This window comes from Quercus suber, unplaced genomic scaffold (genome assembly GCF_002906115.3).
Source record: "Quercus suber isolate HL8 unplaced genomic scaffold, Cork oak 2.0 scaffold_295, whole genome shotgun sequence".
Lineage (NCBI taxonomy): Eukaryota > Viridiplantae > Streptophyta > Magnoliopsida > Fagales > Fagaceae > Quercus > Quercus suber.
The window spans coordinates 469,528-488,725 of NW_027069751.1; the positions used below are offsets into that span (position 1 = coordinate 469,528).

At 34.2% G+C, this 19,198-nt stretch overlaps 2 protein-coding genes and 1 pseudogene across 2 annotated transcripts; 1 reads left to right on the plus strand and 2 right to left on the minus strand.

The window, feature by feature from the left end:
- Window positions 1–6,986: 6,986 nt before the first annotated feature.
- LOC112024515 (UPF0481 protein At3g47200-like) lies at window positions 6,987–7,861 on the minus strand (annotated as a pseudogene).
- Window positions 7,862–12,118: 4,257 nt separating this feature from the next.
- LOC136071223 (UPF0481 protein At3g47200-like) lies at window positions 12,119–13,114 on the minus strand. The gene has a single exon (XM_065782262.1). It carries the CDS (start codon window positions 13,112–13,114, stop codon window positions 12,119–12,121), a length of 996 nt encoding a protein of 331 aa, XP_065638334.1.
- A 5,258-nt stretch (window positions 13,115–18,372) lies between these two features.
- LOC112000495 (uncharacterized) lies at window positions 18,373–18,990 on the plus strand. Its single transcript, XM_024032637.1, has one exon. The coding sequence runs from the start codon at window positions 18,373–18,375 to the stop codon at window positions 18,988–18,990; it is 618 nt and encodes a 205-aa protein (XP_023888405.1).
- Window positions 18,991–19,198: the final 208 nt, after the last annotated feature.

Consider the following 19,198-nt stretch of genomic DNA (forward strand, 5'->3'; position numbering starts at 1 on the left):
TTGAAACTTTTTCCAGACGCCAAATAGTGTTTGGTAGCGATTTCTCCAATGGCACTATCAGTCCTCGGTTTCTAATCTTACTGGGCTCACGTCTCACCCCAACTTCCCTTGTCACTAGTTAGTGTTTTAGCCAACCACTTAAGACATCTTGAGTAGTTGTCCCCTTGACCCGACATCCCATCTTCAGGATTGGGCCTACTGTGATAAGGCCTAGAATTAACTCCTCCCCGTATGTACCAAGTTTAGCTCCTCTAATGGGCCCTAGGGTCTTATGTTGGGTTTTGGATAGGTGGGCTAACACGAGTCTTCTAGGCCTGTCCCCCCACAATATATATATATATATATATATTGTAAGTCACAATTTGATTATTTTATAAGTTTATATTAACTTGAATATTATAATTCACATAAATTGTGCCTACTTAAAAAAAATACCATATAATAACTCAATCATGTGTAAAAATCTCTACATATAAGAACAAATGTTACTTCCTCCAAAAATCAAATCTTGACTCTATCACTATGCATGAGCTATACAACAACCGAATTAGTGGCATTCCAATTATTACATCTCAAGAATGTCTTTAAAAAGAATAGAAAATGGAAGAAATGACGGGTAAAATCCCACTATTGTAGATAGGGGAAAGACAATGATATTTGTAATAAATATTATCTATTCTATTATGAGTGATTCATTTCTTGTTTAGTTTACCATACATCCTTTAACAAAAAATACTAAAGTTCAAGAAAATAAAAGATAAAAGAAGATGAAAAGAAACAGTTGATGAAGTATAAAATAAAATACTAAAAGGAAGACCAATAATTTTTATTCGTGGTATTTATATCAACATTCCAATCAAACCAAAGCTAAGAATTATTTGAAAGACAGTCAATGAAGGCAATGCTTAATATGAATTGAAAATCCCTGCAACTATTATAAAGTTTGTGAGAGGTAAAATATTGACTGAAATTTCAACAAATAACTGATGGCATTAAAGATTTAGGATAAGAAGATGATTTCGGAATGCTAGTAGTAAAGGAATAAATAAATATATAGATAAAGGAACCTGAACAGGAAATGTTATGAAGCCTACCTCACTTATTAATTTGTGTAGCAGAAGAATCCTTGAACTCGTAAGTACGAACTATCAACAACTGATGAGATATAGGGTTCTCTTGCAGCGATCAAACTAAGCCATGAAAGGATATATATATATATATATATATAATAGGACAAAGTTTCAAAAAACTTGTAAAGAAAAATTTTTTTTTTTTTTTTTTTTGAGAAACCTGATAGCTTCTTTATTAAATGAAATGAGTATCTGCTTTAATATTGTACAGTCCCGAACAATAGATGGATTGTTTACAAAGAAAATAACCTCTTCAAACATCAAAGACTTGTGCGAGGTTGGAGCATCCAGTACTGCAAGCCCCACCAAGATTACAGAGCGAAAAGATTTGCTTTTTCTCTTCCTTCCTAACAAAATTTACAATCAAATGTAGAGTTGCAAATCCTGCAAAAAATAAAATAAAAAAGTGCAAAATATAAGAACTTAAGAGTGGCTTTTACCCTATTTAACTATCACGTTAACACTCAAAAACCTGGAATAAGCTTTGGGGTCCGGGGAGTACTTCACTCAACCTAGAAAGGTCTTCTCTCTTTTGGAAAGCTCATCACACATACTAAAGAATGCCTTATCTCACAAGATAAATTAAGCTCATCGAGTCTTATCTCAAACTCTTTGAGATCCAGTAAATAGACTCTCACTCATACCTCCTTTTCTTTCCACTATGACATCTCTTCCCAGCAAGTCCTAAAAAGACCTCTTATTAGCTAGAAACAAGTTTTATCAATCTTCATATGAGTTTATTTCCTTTCATTATTATGCGGACAAGATTAAGAGCTTCTTTTAACAACGCATAGGCCTATTTAGATAGTTGCAATTTCTTCTAGGTCAAAGATTCCAGACGTCCATCAGTAATGAGGCTTGCCACTATTTTGATAGAATTTGACTTTATAATTATACTTTCTAAGGAATCTGAACCCAAAACTAAAGAACCACTCAATTTAAGTTACTAATTGAAGAATCTGTCTCATAGAGGAGAGAGAGAGAGAGAGAGAGAGGAGAGAAGAAAAGAATCAATAACTAACTAACTAACAGAAATTATGCTTATCTACAGGAACCAATAGGAATTAGGCAAGTTGCTGCTGGTGTGGAAACGATTATTAGTGAACCGTTACTGAAGGCACGTGACAGACGTGTGCTTGTTTTAATCTCAATGCTATATACAACTGCTAATTACAACGTTATATTTTCTCTGTTTTTTACCAAAATATTTATAATTTCTATTTAAAGCTCCCCAGTATGTGTTCAAGACCCCATCAAGTCCTTAAACCTATTATGGACTTGTCTCTTTCAAATCATAGTTCACTCAAGTTATACACACACCACCACCGTGTTATTTTTTTTAATGTTAAGTAAAATATTTTTATTCATTAAAGAAGATTATTTCAGATGCACAATATCTGCATCAAACTACTCTTAAAGACCTAAAAATCAAAAGATCTAAAAAAAATCTAAAAAAGACAACATAGGGATACTGCACAAAATATAAGCCAAAACCTTGGCACTTTAACATGCACATATTGGGAATATTGTTATTGAATCGTCTCAATCTTCTTTTGAAGAGATAAAGTCTGCAGCCTCCTATGCTCTGCCCAAGTATCTGCTATTGGGAGTACTACAATTCAACTTCCTACAACCACTTTACAAATAGACCATCGAATGTCATAAAAGATTTGAGGTGAGGTAGCACAATGTACGGTCCAACATCTTCGTTTAATTTTGGACCAAATTGATAATCAGCAGAAGAAACAATTTATGACGTGTTGCAGGTAATTGGACAACAGTCAGTAGATAAAGTAGAATTCCAGGATTTTAGTGTTGAGAAGATTCTTAAATTCCTATTCAACCACTGTGAAAGTGATGAAGAGGGTGTTCGTAATGTTGTAGCTGAGTGTCTGGGGAAAATTGCACTTGTCGAACCTTCAAAACTTGTTCCAGCACTCAAGGTATGTTTGTTTTATTTTGTCCACTTTTCCTCAAGCTTTTGATGAATACTTTATTTTTACATTTGATGGAGGTTTGTATGTGTTGGAATGGCTTGAATTGTCAAAATTGGTGGCTTAACAATTAGACAACAAACAATCAAGAAGTTGCATTTAAATGTTGCATGTCAAGCCATGGCCGAATTTATTGACTTCTTTGATAGAAGTCTTGCATTATTCTCATGTTCTGGAACACTTCACCTTTTAGCCGAAATGTATGTATCCATTGGCATTCATGAATTGTCTAGAAAGGGCAAGGAACCGACTTGAACAATATTCATGCATTCTTTGTTCCAGCCGAAATGTATGACTTTATAGGCAATATATGGATGCATGCTTATGTTAGAAAGTATGACTTGATTCATGGATTGCTTAGCCACTATTGATGACTTCCTTAATAATAGAAGTCTCTAGTGTGCTGAAATTGTTGGTATTTTCGGCTGATCCTTGGCTATAAATAAAGGTGGATCGAGTGAGGAAGCATGAAAGTGAGCTACGGATAGCAATTAGTGTCTTGCAACTTTTGCCTAAATACAATAGGGTGTTCTCTATTTATTTGTGAGAGAACCAATGGTGTATTTAGGGTTTGGGTTTGTGTGAGAGTGTCTTCAAGTCGTTGTAATCTCTAAAGTTATAGTGAAAATTATTCTATCGCCTCCCATGGACGTAGGCATATTGCCGAATCACGTAAATTCCTTGTATCATATTTTCTTTTCTCTCTTCTTTAACCTTGTGTAAACAGATTTATTTCACCCAATTCGCACAACAGTATGTTTGTTTTATACTCTTGATTTCCTATAGGTACGAACAACCAGTCCAACTGCATTCACCAGAGCTACGGTTGTCATTGCTGTAAAATATTCTATAGTTGAGAGGTCTGAGAAGATAGACGAGATTATATACCCTGGCATCTCACATTCCAGAATTATTGCCACATTTTATGATCAGACAATTGTTAAGGTAACTTCAGATTTTGACATTGTTCATGTTAAATGAATCTTTTCCGTAATCTGAAATAGTATGTTATTGATAATGCATGTGCATATGATTTGGTGTAAATGATTTTATTTATTATTGACTTGTTAGTTGCTGGGTGTCTTAATATTTGGAACTTATTTGGTGCAGTTAGTACACATCTTCATTCCATTAAAATGCTTTGGCTATACTGATGTTTTAGTTCGCTGAACTGCAGTACTTCCATTTTATTGTGATTTATTATTCGGCTTTCATGTGTAGACCTATGACTGAACGTATTAATTAATGTGGCTTGGACATTTCGTTCCTTTTTTATTTTTATTTTTATTTCCAATTAGTCTGTGCTCCTCTCCCTTTCTTTCTTACTCTTGTTTGTATCTTTATCTATTGTTCACCAGTGATATATTGATGTATTGACATGATGTTCTGTTTTTAAATATCTGGCGCAGCAAGAATTAATAAGGACATGCAGTTGATCTTGGTCCTTTCAAGCACATTGTGGAATCGTGGATGATGGACTTGAGTTGAGAAAGGCTGCTTTTGAATGTGTGGACACATTGCTTGATAGTTGTCTTGACCAAGTGAATCCTTCATCTTTTATTGTTCCATACCTGAAATCCGGTCTGGATTGTAAGTTGGTTTTTTTTTTTTTTTTTTTTTTTCCTGCCTATACTTTTTTATTCTCACTTAGTGTACCTTTCATATTCAGTTAGACTTGTGTTGGACAGTGATGTTAGATTCAACTTTCTAGTGCTTTTAGATTTTATCTTTCAAATTAAATGCTGTGATTGGTAACATAATGGTGTTTGTGGTTTTTGTAGCTTCCACAACTAGTTTGGATTCTCTTTTAGATCATTGTGATGTCAAAATGCCTTGCCACCTTATCCCTTCAAAACTTGCGGATAAGTGTCCTTCTGCTGTATTGTCAGGTTAGTGATTTCATTGATTTTGCTTCATTAAGATTTAGTTGAGCTTCGGACATTCTATCTAATGTTAGTTTTGTACTCTTCAGTGTTGGATTCACTGGTGGATCCTCTGCAGAAGACTATCAATTTTAAGCCAAAGCAAGATGCTGTCAGGCAAGAACTAGATTGTAATGAAGACATGATTTGCAGTGCTCTTAGAGCAATTGCATCGTTGAATCGCATAAGGTTTAGTTCTTTACTTTATCGGGTTGCTTTATTTGGTGTCCTACTTCTTGTGTGGTTTTCTTATCCATTTCCAATTTTTCAGGTAGTTTAACCCCTTATCATGATTAGGTAATGCCGTCCTTTATTTTAAAGATTGGGGGTGGTCATAGAGGCCGTGTGAACTAGAATCTTGTTCAAACTCAGCTTTGTAGGCCAAAATTCTGAGCCTAAGGAGGAAAGGGTTGTTTAATCAATATATTTGCCTTGATTGATCCCTTTCACGGAGTGTTGATTTGTTTGTAATTTTCACACTGCTTGAATTGAGATTTCTGCTATACAGACAAGTTTAGAGAAAAGCTTTTTTAAAAATAAAGCTCAAGAATGTCTTTTATTGAAAACTTTGACCTGTCTTACAGGCTCACACTTGATTTGTCTTTCTTCTCTATTATTATTATTTTTTAGGGGGAGAAGATTTTTGGGGGGCAGGGGGCTTTAACTGATCCCCTTCCAATGGATGCTCTTGAACTGGAAATTACATATCCATTATAGCACTACAGCAACAATCAAACAACCATTGGTATCCAAATTACACAGGCATTGACCCTAAACTACTTGGATATAGAGCATATTGTTTGTATTAAAGTAAGCACCAAAAGAAAGATGGCAGCGATGGTAGAAGCAGTCCCCAAGGAGTGCTAAAATATTCATGTTTTAACGTCGCTAGAAGATAGATGTAGTTTTTCTTTATACTAGCTCTATTTGTAATCATGCTTCTCATCTTTTGGCAAAAGACACTCTTTTGCGAAGTTGTCTAAAAAATTGGGGGATTTCTCAGCATAGGTACAAAATGATAAAATTTGAATGAATAAATTTGCTATCATTTTGCTGTTTTATGTTGTTGTTATTTTTTTATTATTTTAATTAAAAAAGAAAGTATCAAATCTCCTTCGTACACAATGAGAAAAGTAGCATTCCATCGTGAATAACTCTTAAGTCTATAAGTCATGTATTCTCCTGCAAGTAATGGAATAGGACAATAGTTCTAATGTTTGAAGGATAAAATTCTGGTGCAAAAAAAAAAAAAAAAAAGTTGGAAGCGGTCGTATCCCTGTTGATAGTTGATACATGTGTAATAAGCAAATCACCATATCTGTTCTTATCATAGGAAGACTAATTAAGGTTTTCCTAGCTTGCATAGGGTATGCATTTGTAATGAATTTGTTCATATGAACTATCTCATGACCATTGCTATTCCTCATCTCAAACCCTCTTGCTTGGTTTGGATAGAAAATGGTATGAAACAACGTTGGTCTACTTTGAGGGAAAACCAATCCCCTTAGAGCAATTACTTGCTTAGTTTTGGTAAATATATCTGATAGATTTTATTAACTTCATCAATGTTCATGTATTTCGCCTTACAAAAATTGAAAATGAAATGCGATAGACAATGGAAATGGAAATGCCATAGAACTAAAATTTCTCATCACACTTATGCAATGAATCCTATCCAAAAAGCAAATACCAATCCTATCCAAACTAAAGCAGATGACAATCCTAACCAAGCTTTATTTAGATAAAATTAGATGAGAAATAACAATCCTATCTAAGCATTTTTTAGATAAAAAGTAGATGACAATCAGAGAAGGTAAGAAATCTGCAGTAATCTAAGTACTCATCAAGCAATCGATCTGCAACTCTGGCTCAACGTGCTAACCACACATTGCACACACTGTACTTGCACCGTATCTGATAAAAAGTTAATTGAGAAGCAATCAAACAATAGGCACTATTTGGATAATAGAGCATACTGTTTGTATGAACATGAACACCAGAAGGATAATAGCAGCAACGGTAGAAGCAATTCTCCAAGGAGTGCTAAAATATTGATGCCTTAACGTTGCCTTCCATCTGTGCCAAGGTTTCTCAAAGAATTTATTCAATTTTTGACAAATATGACTGTAATTTGAGTTAACACCTGGCGATAAGATATTTATGTTAAGATTGTTGAAAAATGATGTTGCTGCACTGTTGTCGCTTAGATAATTAATCACGATTTTCTTATTGCAAAGGAAATCCATATCTTTGGTAGTGTCGATAAGGTCATCCAAGAAGATAAAGTAATCGGTAACGTAATCGTTTGTCGGGTAACAAAATTGCTCTAATGCCATAACATTTCGAATAAGAGTTTCCGTCCCATCATATAACTCTAAGCGTGGGATTTCCAACACTCCGTTTGTGAATTCGAATGTTATGTCTGCTAAGCATTTGCTTCAACTCACCTTAAACTTCACTCCTGCCTCATGCAGTGGTGTTGCAGAGAACAAAAGTGTAAACTTTTCAGTTCGTCTTTCCGGTAGGCATATTAGTTGAGGTATTTGAAAGGTTCTAATCAAATCAGTGAAGTGTTCTATTTTCACATTCTGGGGGATTATTTTTTGAACATTGAAATAGTCAAAGAACACAAAGGTACGGTGAATGAAAGAAAAAGAGTTTGAGCGATAGGGAGAAATAAGGTCGAATAGTTTCTCAAGAACAAAGAATGGAAGCTGGTTTTTTGGCCCATTAAAATAACATCATCCATTTCCCAATAATGATTACTATATCTAAAGAACAGCTCAAGAATGAAGACCGCATCCACCAGAATCATTTTCACGAAATCATCACTGTGCATTAAGGGCAAAGTAGTCTCTGCATAGCAACTTCAAATTCTTTCTTCCATCTCACTTATAGCGCTTACTAAATTCTCCAAGTTTATCTTGGTCTGGGAAATGAAACTCTTAAAATACCGTACTTTACATGTTTCCATGATTTTTTATTTTTTTTTGCAGCGGTGAATAGGGCCAATTGAAATAGTCGTAGGAGTGTAGGTTTGTTCCTTCACTTGGCGAAGGTGATCTGGAATTCTTTTGATACGACATTCAATTGATAATGGAGGCACCGGCGCGTCAATCATTAGTTTGAGATCATCAACCAATCGTTCATTTTGAATTTTATTTTCATTTGAAGTGTTTGCTTCCTTTTGATTTTCAGTATTTTCACTCTCTCTTTCTGTTGAAGCATTTGATCCTTGATGAATTCCTATACCCACTGCTCCTTCAATCTATAGAGTTGCTTTCCTTAAATTTCCTGGTGACATACACGGTAAGCCATTACCATTAGAAACACTGGATGATGACCTGCATGAGGCACAAACTCACTATAGTTTTGCTTTAAAAATTATTTTCATGAAATTTTCTAGGGAACCCATGTGTAATGTTCATTCTATGGTATAATTTGATGTTGTTAATATCTAGGGAGTTACTTCACTTATCATATTCATGTCATTAAGTAGAAGAGAAATAGGAATGTAAGTTGTTAAGCATAGTATTTTATTTTTAATTGATAAAACTTATAATAAAATAATATATAGCTATTATTTTTGGTAAATTATATAGCTATATTATGCTGCATCAAACATAACGATTATTACTTCTTCTTTTCCCTATGGTAGAAGTTTAAAGCACAGTCCCATAATAGTTAAATTTCCTTTTGTTAGTTTATTAGTATGGATGGGACCAACAAAAGTTTACATTTACACGAATATCTTGAATTGTATTTTTTTTGGTTGAAAGTGCCGGAATATTTTTAATTCTCACCAAAGTGATTGCTTTTGTAACCTTTTCCTTATCATCATTAAAATGGAAGGGGCTATCCAATAACAACGGAAATCTTAAAAATATATTTTACTAATGCAACAAACAACAAAAATGAACTTCTAAATATAGTGATAGAAATGCATCACTTTTGCGAAATTACCACAACCTTGACATCTTCAAGATTGCATTCAAGAGTTTAGTCAGAGAGAAATATACAATAAAAGGAAATTGATTGCCTAATGTATTTAGATGTGAAAAGCAGAGAAGATGAGAAGATCATAAGAGACAGATGAAGCATGTTGGTAGAAGAGTGGATAATTCCAAGAGATAGAGACTTGAATAGGCACACAATCCAAACATTCAAATCATGTTGGTTGACAGGGGTGGAGCCAGGAATTTTTGTTTGTGGGGACCAAGTTGCAACTCTAATATATTTATCAAGACAACCCCCCACATGCATATATACACATGCTTTTTTATTATATACACACTTTTTTATTTGATAAGTTATATATACATACATGCTTCTCCAAAAAAAAAGAAAAGTTATATATACATACACACCAAACAACAAAAAGAGCTTAATCATTTCAATCAAAATTATGTTTGGTGGCGATTTTTCATGAAATAAAATTCATTTTTACTATTTTTATAGTGAAATTCTTAAAAAATTTCATTTTCTATACAAATTTTCAAATTTTATACTAAAGTAAGTAAAAAATCTTTCAATTGAACTAATGAAATTTTCAAAAACATGAATGATCCAAAACTTGGAAGAATAAGTTAGACTTCAAACATAATTGAAACTATCTTGCTCTAACCCATTATATAGTAACCAAAGAGACATTTCATGTGTAGTTTTAGTGACATTATTTTTTTAATGAGTCAATGACTTGTTAATTGCCACATAACTAGTTAAATATATATATATATATATATTCAAATATGTTTGGTGCCAAACTTTATCAAATATTTAACATATATAAGAGCATATTTTACAATAAAAAATAGAATTGTGAAAAATAATATTATGTCTCTATAATTATTAGACCAATTTTTTTTTAAGAGCATCATTGGACTAAATCAAATATTTGGGGGGGCCAACTATCTTATTTTTGTAGACTAAATTTTGAAAACATTAAAATAATTATATATATATATATAATTCAAAATTTTGGGCGGCCATCCTTACGCATAGCTACGCCCCTGTTGGTCAAAGCTCATATTACCTTTTGTGTGAGAGTTTTTTTTGCATGTGTGAGTGTGTGATGAATAGTGAGTTTCTTTAATTACCAATAAAAGAAGACAAATTAAAAATAAATAAATAAAACATAAATTAAAATGGGGTTAGAGGTAGGGCTTTGGTAATATAACAAGTTCCTTCCACCAAAAGTGATAAGTCACGGTTTGAGTTTCAGTCTCAAAATTATCATTGCCTTTCAAAAGTGATAAAAATTAACAAACTAAACATAAATTCTAAATGTAATAATTTATTCTTTAACATTTAGATATGTATATAAATAGTAAATATAAAAATGATTACCCAATAAACTCAAAAGTTTATATATATCTATATATATAAAATTTTAAAAATGTCATAATTTTTCATTTTATGAATAAAAAAAAAAAAAAAAAAAAAAAGTTGGAAGTGGTTGTATCCTTGTTGATACATGTGTAATAAGCAAATCACCATATATGTTCTTATCATAGGAAGACTAATTAAGGTTTTCCTTGCATAGGGTATGCATTTCTAATGAATTTGTTCATATTAATTATCTCATGACCATTGCTCTTCCTCATCTCAAACCCTCTTGCTTGGTTTGGATAGAAAATGGTATGAAACAACATTGGTCTATTTTGTGTGAAAACCAATCCTCTCACAGTAATTATTTTGAAAGTTCAAATAGTGTGTAAAACACCAATGAATGTTTAGACCCCAAATTTACCAATTACCAACACTAGCTTATAATCAAACAATATATGTGCGGAATATGAAAATAAGCTATAACAGAATTGGTAAAACAATCTAAACCGAATTTAATCACAACCATAGCAGTAATTAAAAGGCAAAGATTAAGGGAAGAGAGATGCAAATACAAAGACAACATAGCGATGTGTTATTGAAGAGGAAATCGAAGTCCTAGGCGAATAGCAGAAGACCCTTCAAGCCTAATCTACCCAGTGCACCTAAGCCTTCTAAGCTTCTTGCTGTAATAGGGTTATGCCGAACATTGTCTTCTCTAGCTTACCGAATCCCGCAATCACCCATTGCATCAACCAAAATGAATTGGTCCCTTCGAACTGCTTCCCAAGCACCAAAAAACCTTCTCACTGATATGGGTATGGTGAGATAAGGATTTGGCTAATGTACCTCTCAAGGATGTATCAATGGAGTGGGTGAGAGTAGAGGAATTTGAAGAATCAAAGGATGAAGATTGTGAATGAGTTAATTTTGTTTTTCTCTAGGGTTTCTCTTTCAAAATTCTCTCTGGAAACTCTTTATATTTCGTGGGTATAAGGGTATTTATAGTAGGGTATATAAGGAATGCAAAGAGTCAGTTACAACCAAACAAGGCATTCTGGTGACTCGACCTCGAGACTGGAATGAGTCATAAGTTTGAGTCACGAGCTAATTGCCTAGCCAAACTGGAGGTTTTGTTCTATAGTGCAATAGCTGGTGTGACCCTTTAGCTCCCTCTGCATGCTTCACACGTGTGCCACCTATGGCGACTCGCTAGTCGCGAGATCCAATCAAGAGGCTCTTCTTGAGTGCACACTCTTCAGCTTTTGTGCACACTCTTGAGCTTTTCTTCACACTCTCTCACACACTACCCTTACATAATTCCCACCTAAATACGGAGTTTTTAATTGCTGAATTACAAGCAAATTTGACACGGAATAAAGTCAACAAAATGATTGAATTAATTCAACCTTACATACTTGCTGAGTTTTGATAAATATATTTGATAGCTTTTATTAACTCCATCAATGTTCATATATATCGCCTTACAAAAATTGAAAAAGAAATGCGATAGACAATGAAAATGGAAATGCCATAGAAGTAAAATTTCTCATCACACTTAACACAATGAATCCTATCCAAAAGCAAGCAACAATCCTATCCAAACTAAAGCAGATAACAATCCTATCCAAGCTTTATTTAGATAAAAAGTAGATGACAATCAGGGAAGATAAGAAATCTGCAGCAATCTAAACTCTTCACAGTCCACGTAATAACCACACATTGCACACACTGCACTTGCACAAATTTATTGAGAAGCAATCAAACAATGGGCACTATTTGGATGATAGAACATACTGTTTGTATGAATGTGAACACGAAGGATGATAGCAGCGACGGTAGAAGCAATTCTCCAAGGAGTGCTCAAATATTGATGCCTAAATGTTGCCTCCCATTTGTGCGAAGGTTTCTTATAGAAGTCGTTCAATTCTTTGAAGATATGATTGTGATTTGGGTTTATGCCTGACCATGAGACATGGATGTTAAGCTTGTTGACCAAAGATGTTGCTGCTTTGTTGTCTCCCAGATAATTACGTATAATTCCCTTATCGCAAAGTAAATCTATATCTCTGGTAGTATTGACAAGGCAATCCAAAAACAAATAGTAATCCCTAATGCATGTTTTTTCCCCAAAACAATACTGCTCAAATGCCATTACATTTCGAATAAGAGCTTCTGTCTGATCATATAACTCTAAGCGTGGTATTTCCAACACTCCGTTTTTGAATTCAAATGCTATGTCAAGTAAACATTTGCTTGATTTCACCTTAAACTTTACTCCTGCCTCGTGCAGTTGTGTTGTAGAGTACAAAAGTGTAACCATTGTAGATACAGGTTGTCTTTCCGGTAGGCTTTGGAGTTGTGGTAGCTGATATATTCTAATCAGATCGGTGAAGTGTTCTATTTTCACATTCTTGGGGAGAATTTTTCGAACATTGAATTGCTCAAAGAATTTAAAAGTTAGATCAATTAAAGAAAAGGAGTTTGAGCAATTGGGATAAAAAAGGTTGAATGGTTTCTCAAGGACAAAGAATGGAAGCTGGATTTCAAGTAAGACCAAGTCAAATATGATAAAATCCATTTGGTCCATTATCAAAAAATCATCACTTTCCTTACGTTCATTATCATTTCTTATGATAAGCTCAAGAATGAAGATTGCATCTACCAGAATTATTTTCAAAACAACGTCTCTGTCCATGCCGAGCAAAGCCTCTGCATAGCAATAAGAAATGCGAACTTCCATCTCCCTTATAGTCAGGGACGGAACTAGGATTCGAACTTGAAGGAGGCCAAAGCTAAAAACAATTTTTTTTTTTTATGAAAATAAATACTAATATCTATTTTATATTCAACAAAATACTACATATAAAATAAGTGTTTCTTAAACATTTGATATTATAAACATTTCAACAAAGTATAACATACAAAATAAGTATTTCTTAAATATTTCAACACATTTGTTGGTTATTTTTTATTTTTATTTTTTTATGAGAGTTTGTTAGTTATTGATGTTATACTTTCAGTCCATATTTTTTTTTCTTTCATTCTTGTGGGTCAATATCTAAACAATTCAGAGGAGATCCAAAAAATATATATATATATATATATATTTAAGGACAATCCTTATTTTTCATATTACATATGTTACCAGTTTTGTTTTTGTTTTTGTTTTTTCTTTTGTTTTTTGTTTTTTTAATTTTGTTGTTTGAGAGGGGGTGGGGGGGCCACCCCCGGCCCAACTGTGGGTCCGTCCCTGCTTATAGTGCTTACTAAATTCTCCAGAGTTTATATTAGCCCTTTTCACGAAACTCTCGAAATACCTTACCTTAAAAATTTCCACGGTCTGTAAATTTTTGTTGTAGTAGTGAAAAGGGCCAATTGAAATAATCAGAGGGTAGGCTTGTTTATTCACTTTGCGAATAGAAGGTGATCTGGAATTCTTTTGATGCGACACTTGAAAGGAAATGAAGGCTCTGGCATTCGCATTTCAATCATTATTTTGAGGTCACTAACCAACCTTTCATATTNTGGTTTCTCAAGGACAAAGAATGGAAGCTGGATTTCAAGTAAGACCAAGTCAAATATGATAAAATCCATTTGGTCCATTATCAAAAAATCATCACTTTCCTTACGTTCATTATCATTTCTTATGATAAGCTCAAGAATGAAGATTGCATCTACCAGAATTATTTTCAAAACAACGTCTCTGTCCATGCCGAGCAAAGCCTCTGCATAGCAATAAGAAATGCGAACTTCCATCTCCCTTATAGTCAGGGACGGAACTAGGATTCGAACTTGAAGGAGGCCAAAGCTAAAAACAATTTTTTTTTTTTATGAAAATAAATACTAATATCTATTTTATATTCAACAAAATACTACATATAAAATAAGTGTTTCTTAAACATTTGATATTATAAACATTTCAACAAAGTATAACATACAAAATAAGTATTTCTTAAATATTTCAACACATTTGTTGGTTATTTTTTATTTTTATTTTTTTATGAGAGTTTGTTAGTTATTGATGTTATACTTTCAGTCCATATTTTTTTTTCTTTCATTCTTGTGGGTCAATATCTAAACAATTCAGAGGAGATCCAAAAAATATATATATATATATATATATTTAAGGACAATCCTTATTTTTCATATTACATATGTTACCAGTTTTGTTTTTGTTTTTGTTTTTCTTTTGTTTTTGTTTTTTTAATTTTGTTGTTTGAGAGGGGGTGGGGGGGCCACCCCCGGCCCAACTGTGGGTCCGTCCCTGCTTATAGTGCTTACTAAATTCTCCAGAGTTTATATTAGCCCTTTTCACGAAACTCTCGAAATACCTTACCTTAAAAATTTCCACGGTCTGTAAATTTTTGTTGTAGTAGTGAAAAGGCCAATTGAAATAATCAGAGGGTAGGCTTGTTTATTCACTTTGCGAATAGAAGGTGATCTGGAATTCTTTTGATGCGACACTTGAAAGGAAATGAAGGCTCTGGCATTCGCATTTCAATCATTATTTTGAGGTCACTAACCAACCTTTCATATTGATTTTTGTTTCATTTGAAGGGTTTGCATCCTTTTGACTTTCAATATTTTCAGTTTCAATTTCTATACTCACTGCTTCTTCCATCTATAGAGTTGTCTTCCTTAAATTTCCTGATGAAAAACACAATTAGCCATTACCATTGGAAACACTAGGTGATTCATGTCGTTGCCTTTTTGTTTTTGAAAACTGATGTTAATATCTTGGAAAGCCTTTTTTTTTTATAACTAAAAGCATTCATTTGGCACAAAAATTTTATATATATATATATATATATAGGTAAAACTTAGAGAAAATCCAATTAGATTCTACAATTGAAGTCCAATTTTGCACCAAGTGTCCTAAATTATTTATTTTCAGAGAGTTTTATTTCTTAATTTTGGAACCTAATGTGAGATCATATCATAAATATCCATTCAAGTTAATTATTATGTACATAAACCAAAGAGTCTAGAATTAATGAACATAAAAATATTTAAAAAATGGACAATTTACGTTTCCTACCTAATAACATTCTTACAAGACTTTTTAAAGAGTTAAAAAAATATATAAGAATAACTATCAATAATATTTAAATTATATATGTAAGATTATTATACTATGCATCTTAATGTGTATCTTTTAAGTATATCCATGCATATGCATGGGGTTACAAGCTAATCTATATATATATATATATAATAATAGGTGAAGTTGAGAGAAACTCAAATTAGAGTTCCAATTTTGTGTCATGTGTCCTAAATTATTTTTTCTTAGAGAGTTTTATTTCTTAATTTTAGAATCAAATGTGGGACCACATCATAAATACTCATCCAAATGAGTTATTAAGTACAAAATCCAAAGAGTCTAGAATAAATGAATCATAAAAAAAAAGTGCTTCACAATAATTGTTTTAAAAAAATGGACAATTTACATTTTATACTTAATAATATCCTTTCAAATTTTTTTAAAAAGTTAACAAAATATAAAAATGACTATCAAGAGTATTTAAATTATATATATAAATTATATTATGCATCTTATTGTATATCTTTAAGTGTATCCATGCATATGCATGGGGTTACAGGCTACTATATATTAATAGTTAAAGCATAGAGAAAATCTAATTAAATTTCAATTAAATTCTTAATTTTGCGCTATGTGTCCTATTGAATTTTAAATTTTTGTGCCAAGTGAATTATTGAGTGTAAAAATTGAAGAGTCAAAATCCAATTGGATTCTAAATTGGATTTCAATCGGAGTTCAATTATATACCACGTGTCTATGTAATTTTTTAATTTTTGTGACAAGTGAATTATTGGGTGCAAAAATTGAAGAGTATATATATATATATATAATATAATATAAGAAACCATCATATATTTTAGAAATGTGTAAGCTAATACCATGTATAATTTGAACTGCATAATTGTGATTTTTTTTTTAATTGTACCCATGTATATGCACAGGGTTACACACTAGTATATATATATTAATAACCAAAACTCAGGATTCTCATTTTCTCTCTCACGTAGGGTGAGCTCTTTCTCTCACGTTTCTGGTGAGGTCACTACTTCTCACTTTAGGTGAGACTGGCTTTTTCTATTTCTCTCATTTCTACAACAATCTTGGTGCTGCTATATGTTGTTGATTTATTTCGTATTGTCCAATCTTCTAATTTGGGAAGCATGGACTTAGACTTCATAGAAAGGGTACAAAACATTGCTCTGACAGAAGAAGAAGGGGAAGAGATCAAGGTAGGGAGAATTCACAAGAACAAAACTCTCAAAGAATGTTCAATCAGCTTACTAGGTCGTTTCCTCACATCCTGCCCTTACAACCAAATTGCTGCAAAATCACTTCTAAGGTCAGTATGGAAGATGGGCTTTGATCTGAGGATTGTGGATGTGGGGGAAGGCTTGTTCCAATTCAAGTTCACACTTGAAAGCCAGCTGAATTGGGTTTTCAACAACGGTCCATGGAGTTTCGAAAATCACCCTTTGGCCCTTTGGAGGTGGGAGAGGGTTATGACGGCTAGAACAGTGGCATTTAAACACATCCCATTATGGGTACAAGTATAGGGACTGCCTTTCGATCTCATATACGAGGAAGCAAGTAAGGACATTAGTGGAGGATTGGGGAAAGTGGTGGAGATTGACAACAAGGTGTACTTATCTGAACAAGCTCACTTCGTCAGAATACGACTCGAAATACCTCTAGATAAACCATTATGTCAGAATGCTGTAGTAGTTAACTCGGAGGGAGATACGGTTCTGGTGGGGTTCAAATATGAAAGGTTGGTGGGCCTCTACTATCAGTGCGGTATAATTGGACACAAAGCAAAGGAGTGCCCTAGTCCAAAAACACGTGACCACGGTGAGCTTCCCTACGGAGAATGGCTGAAGGCAGATTGGAAGGGGTCAACGACCTAGGTTAGATGAATAAACACGGGACCAGACATCGGGGGGCACTAGAGCATGAACGGTTCGTCGTCCACCAAGTCTCTGTCCGTAGGGGAGGGTGATGAAAACACAGCTGGTACTGAATCTAAACAACCATACGTTACGGAAAACCCGAGTGCAAAAGTAATAGAAGCCGCAAATCATGATGCTAGCTCTGCACTTATGGAAATAATAAAGACGGAATCAATGCTCCTCAATCCAGAAACAATCATTCCTCATACAGAAACTGAATTAATCCATGATGAGCTGGTTGTGAGCATGAAACCGATTAACCATGTAACAAATGGGATGATATGGATGCCCAACATGCAATGGACCATCTAATTAATGTCCCAGTAAATTACGAAGCTAAGGAAGTGGACCAAGACACACCAGGTAAACCATCAAGTTGGAGGGCACTTGAGACACTAACACCCAACGTGACCAAAACATGGAAAAAAATAATACGTACCTAAAACCCTACTACACAATCACAAACCTAGGCACCTATCTTGGTCAGTTCAAAGCGGCAATTCCATAGGGTTGAAACTGATCTTGAGGGGGAACAGGGGTGGGAAGCGTGGAAGGTTCGTGGTGGCAAACAATGTAAACATTATCCAAATGGCAGAGGCTGATGAGCAGCCCTGCCGAGCACAATGAATCTCCTAAGCTGGAACTGCCGTGGGCTTGGGAACCAAACGGCAGTTGAAGTCCTCTCTCATTTAGTGAGGAAGAAAGCTCCTAAAGTTTTGTTTCTAATGGAGACAAAACTATATGTAATTGAAATGTGAAGAGTACAGGATGATCTACCCTACCGGTGTATGGTGATTGTCCCAAGTGTGCGTAGAGTTGCATGTCCAAACCTAATCACCTAACCATATTGATTCCTTGATAAAGTCTAAAAATTCATTTTGGAGATTCACCGGCTTCTATGGGCGGCCTAAGGAGCAAAGGAAACATGAGTCATGGACTTTACTCAAACATCTTCACTCCAGAAGTACGGCATCGTGGCTGTGCTGTGGAGATTTCAATGAGATTTTAACAATGGAGGAAAAGCAAGGAGGGCTCACACAACCTCTAAGACCAATGCAGGAATTTAAAGAAGCACTTCTACAATGTGGGTTAGTGGATTTGGGATTTCATGGTAACATATTCACATGCAGCAATGGACAAGAAGGTGAGGGTTTTTTCCAAGAAAGATTAAATAGGGCTTGTGGAACTATTGAGTGGAGGGCCCTATTTCCACATGTGAAAGTCACTCATCTCCAGGTAACATATTCGGACCACGTGCCCATTCTTATATCAACACACCTACCCATCGGTCATAGGAGAAGGAAGAGGCAGCCAAGGCATTTTGAAGAAAAATGGTCCACACATCCGGATTGTGAAAGCTTGATTCGTGAAGTTTGGGGAAGGGATACACAAAATGGGAGTCCAATGTTTAAGCTTTTTGAGAAAATCAAACAGTGCCAGGTTGCATTAGTGGAGTGGAGCAAAGCCATCTTTGGGAATTCTAAAACCAAACTACAAGTGATGCAAGCAGAACTTGAAGATCTTTCATTGCAAAATAATGCCAACAATGCCCAACGCATTAGCACCTTGAAATCGGAGATAAACACAATCCTACATCATGATGACCTATCTTGGAGACAAAGGTCCTGATCCATTTCGCTACCTGCAGGTGACAAGAATACAAAATTTTTCCACCAACGAGCAAGTCAACGGCGTTGGAAAAACCATATATCGGGTGTTCAGGATATGGATGGTGGTTGGCATACATCGGATGAGTAGATTGCCCAAGTAGCCGAGCAATACTTCAAAGTGCTCTTTACCACAGCAAACCCCACGGATATGGGGAGTGTACTAGATG

Bases quoted from the DNA above. Each gene is read 5' to 3' on its own strand.
- LOC136071223 (XM_065782262.1), bottom strand. From the start codon at position 13,114: ATGGAAGTTCGCATTTCTTATTGCTATGCAGAGGCTTTGCTCGGCATG.
- LOC112000495 (XM_024032637.1), top strand. From the start codon at position 18,373: ATGGAGGAAAAGCAAGGAGGGCTCACACAACCTCTAAGACCAATGCAG.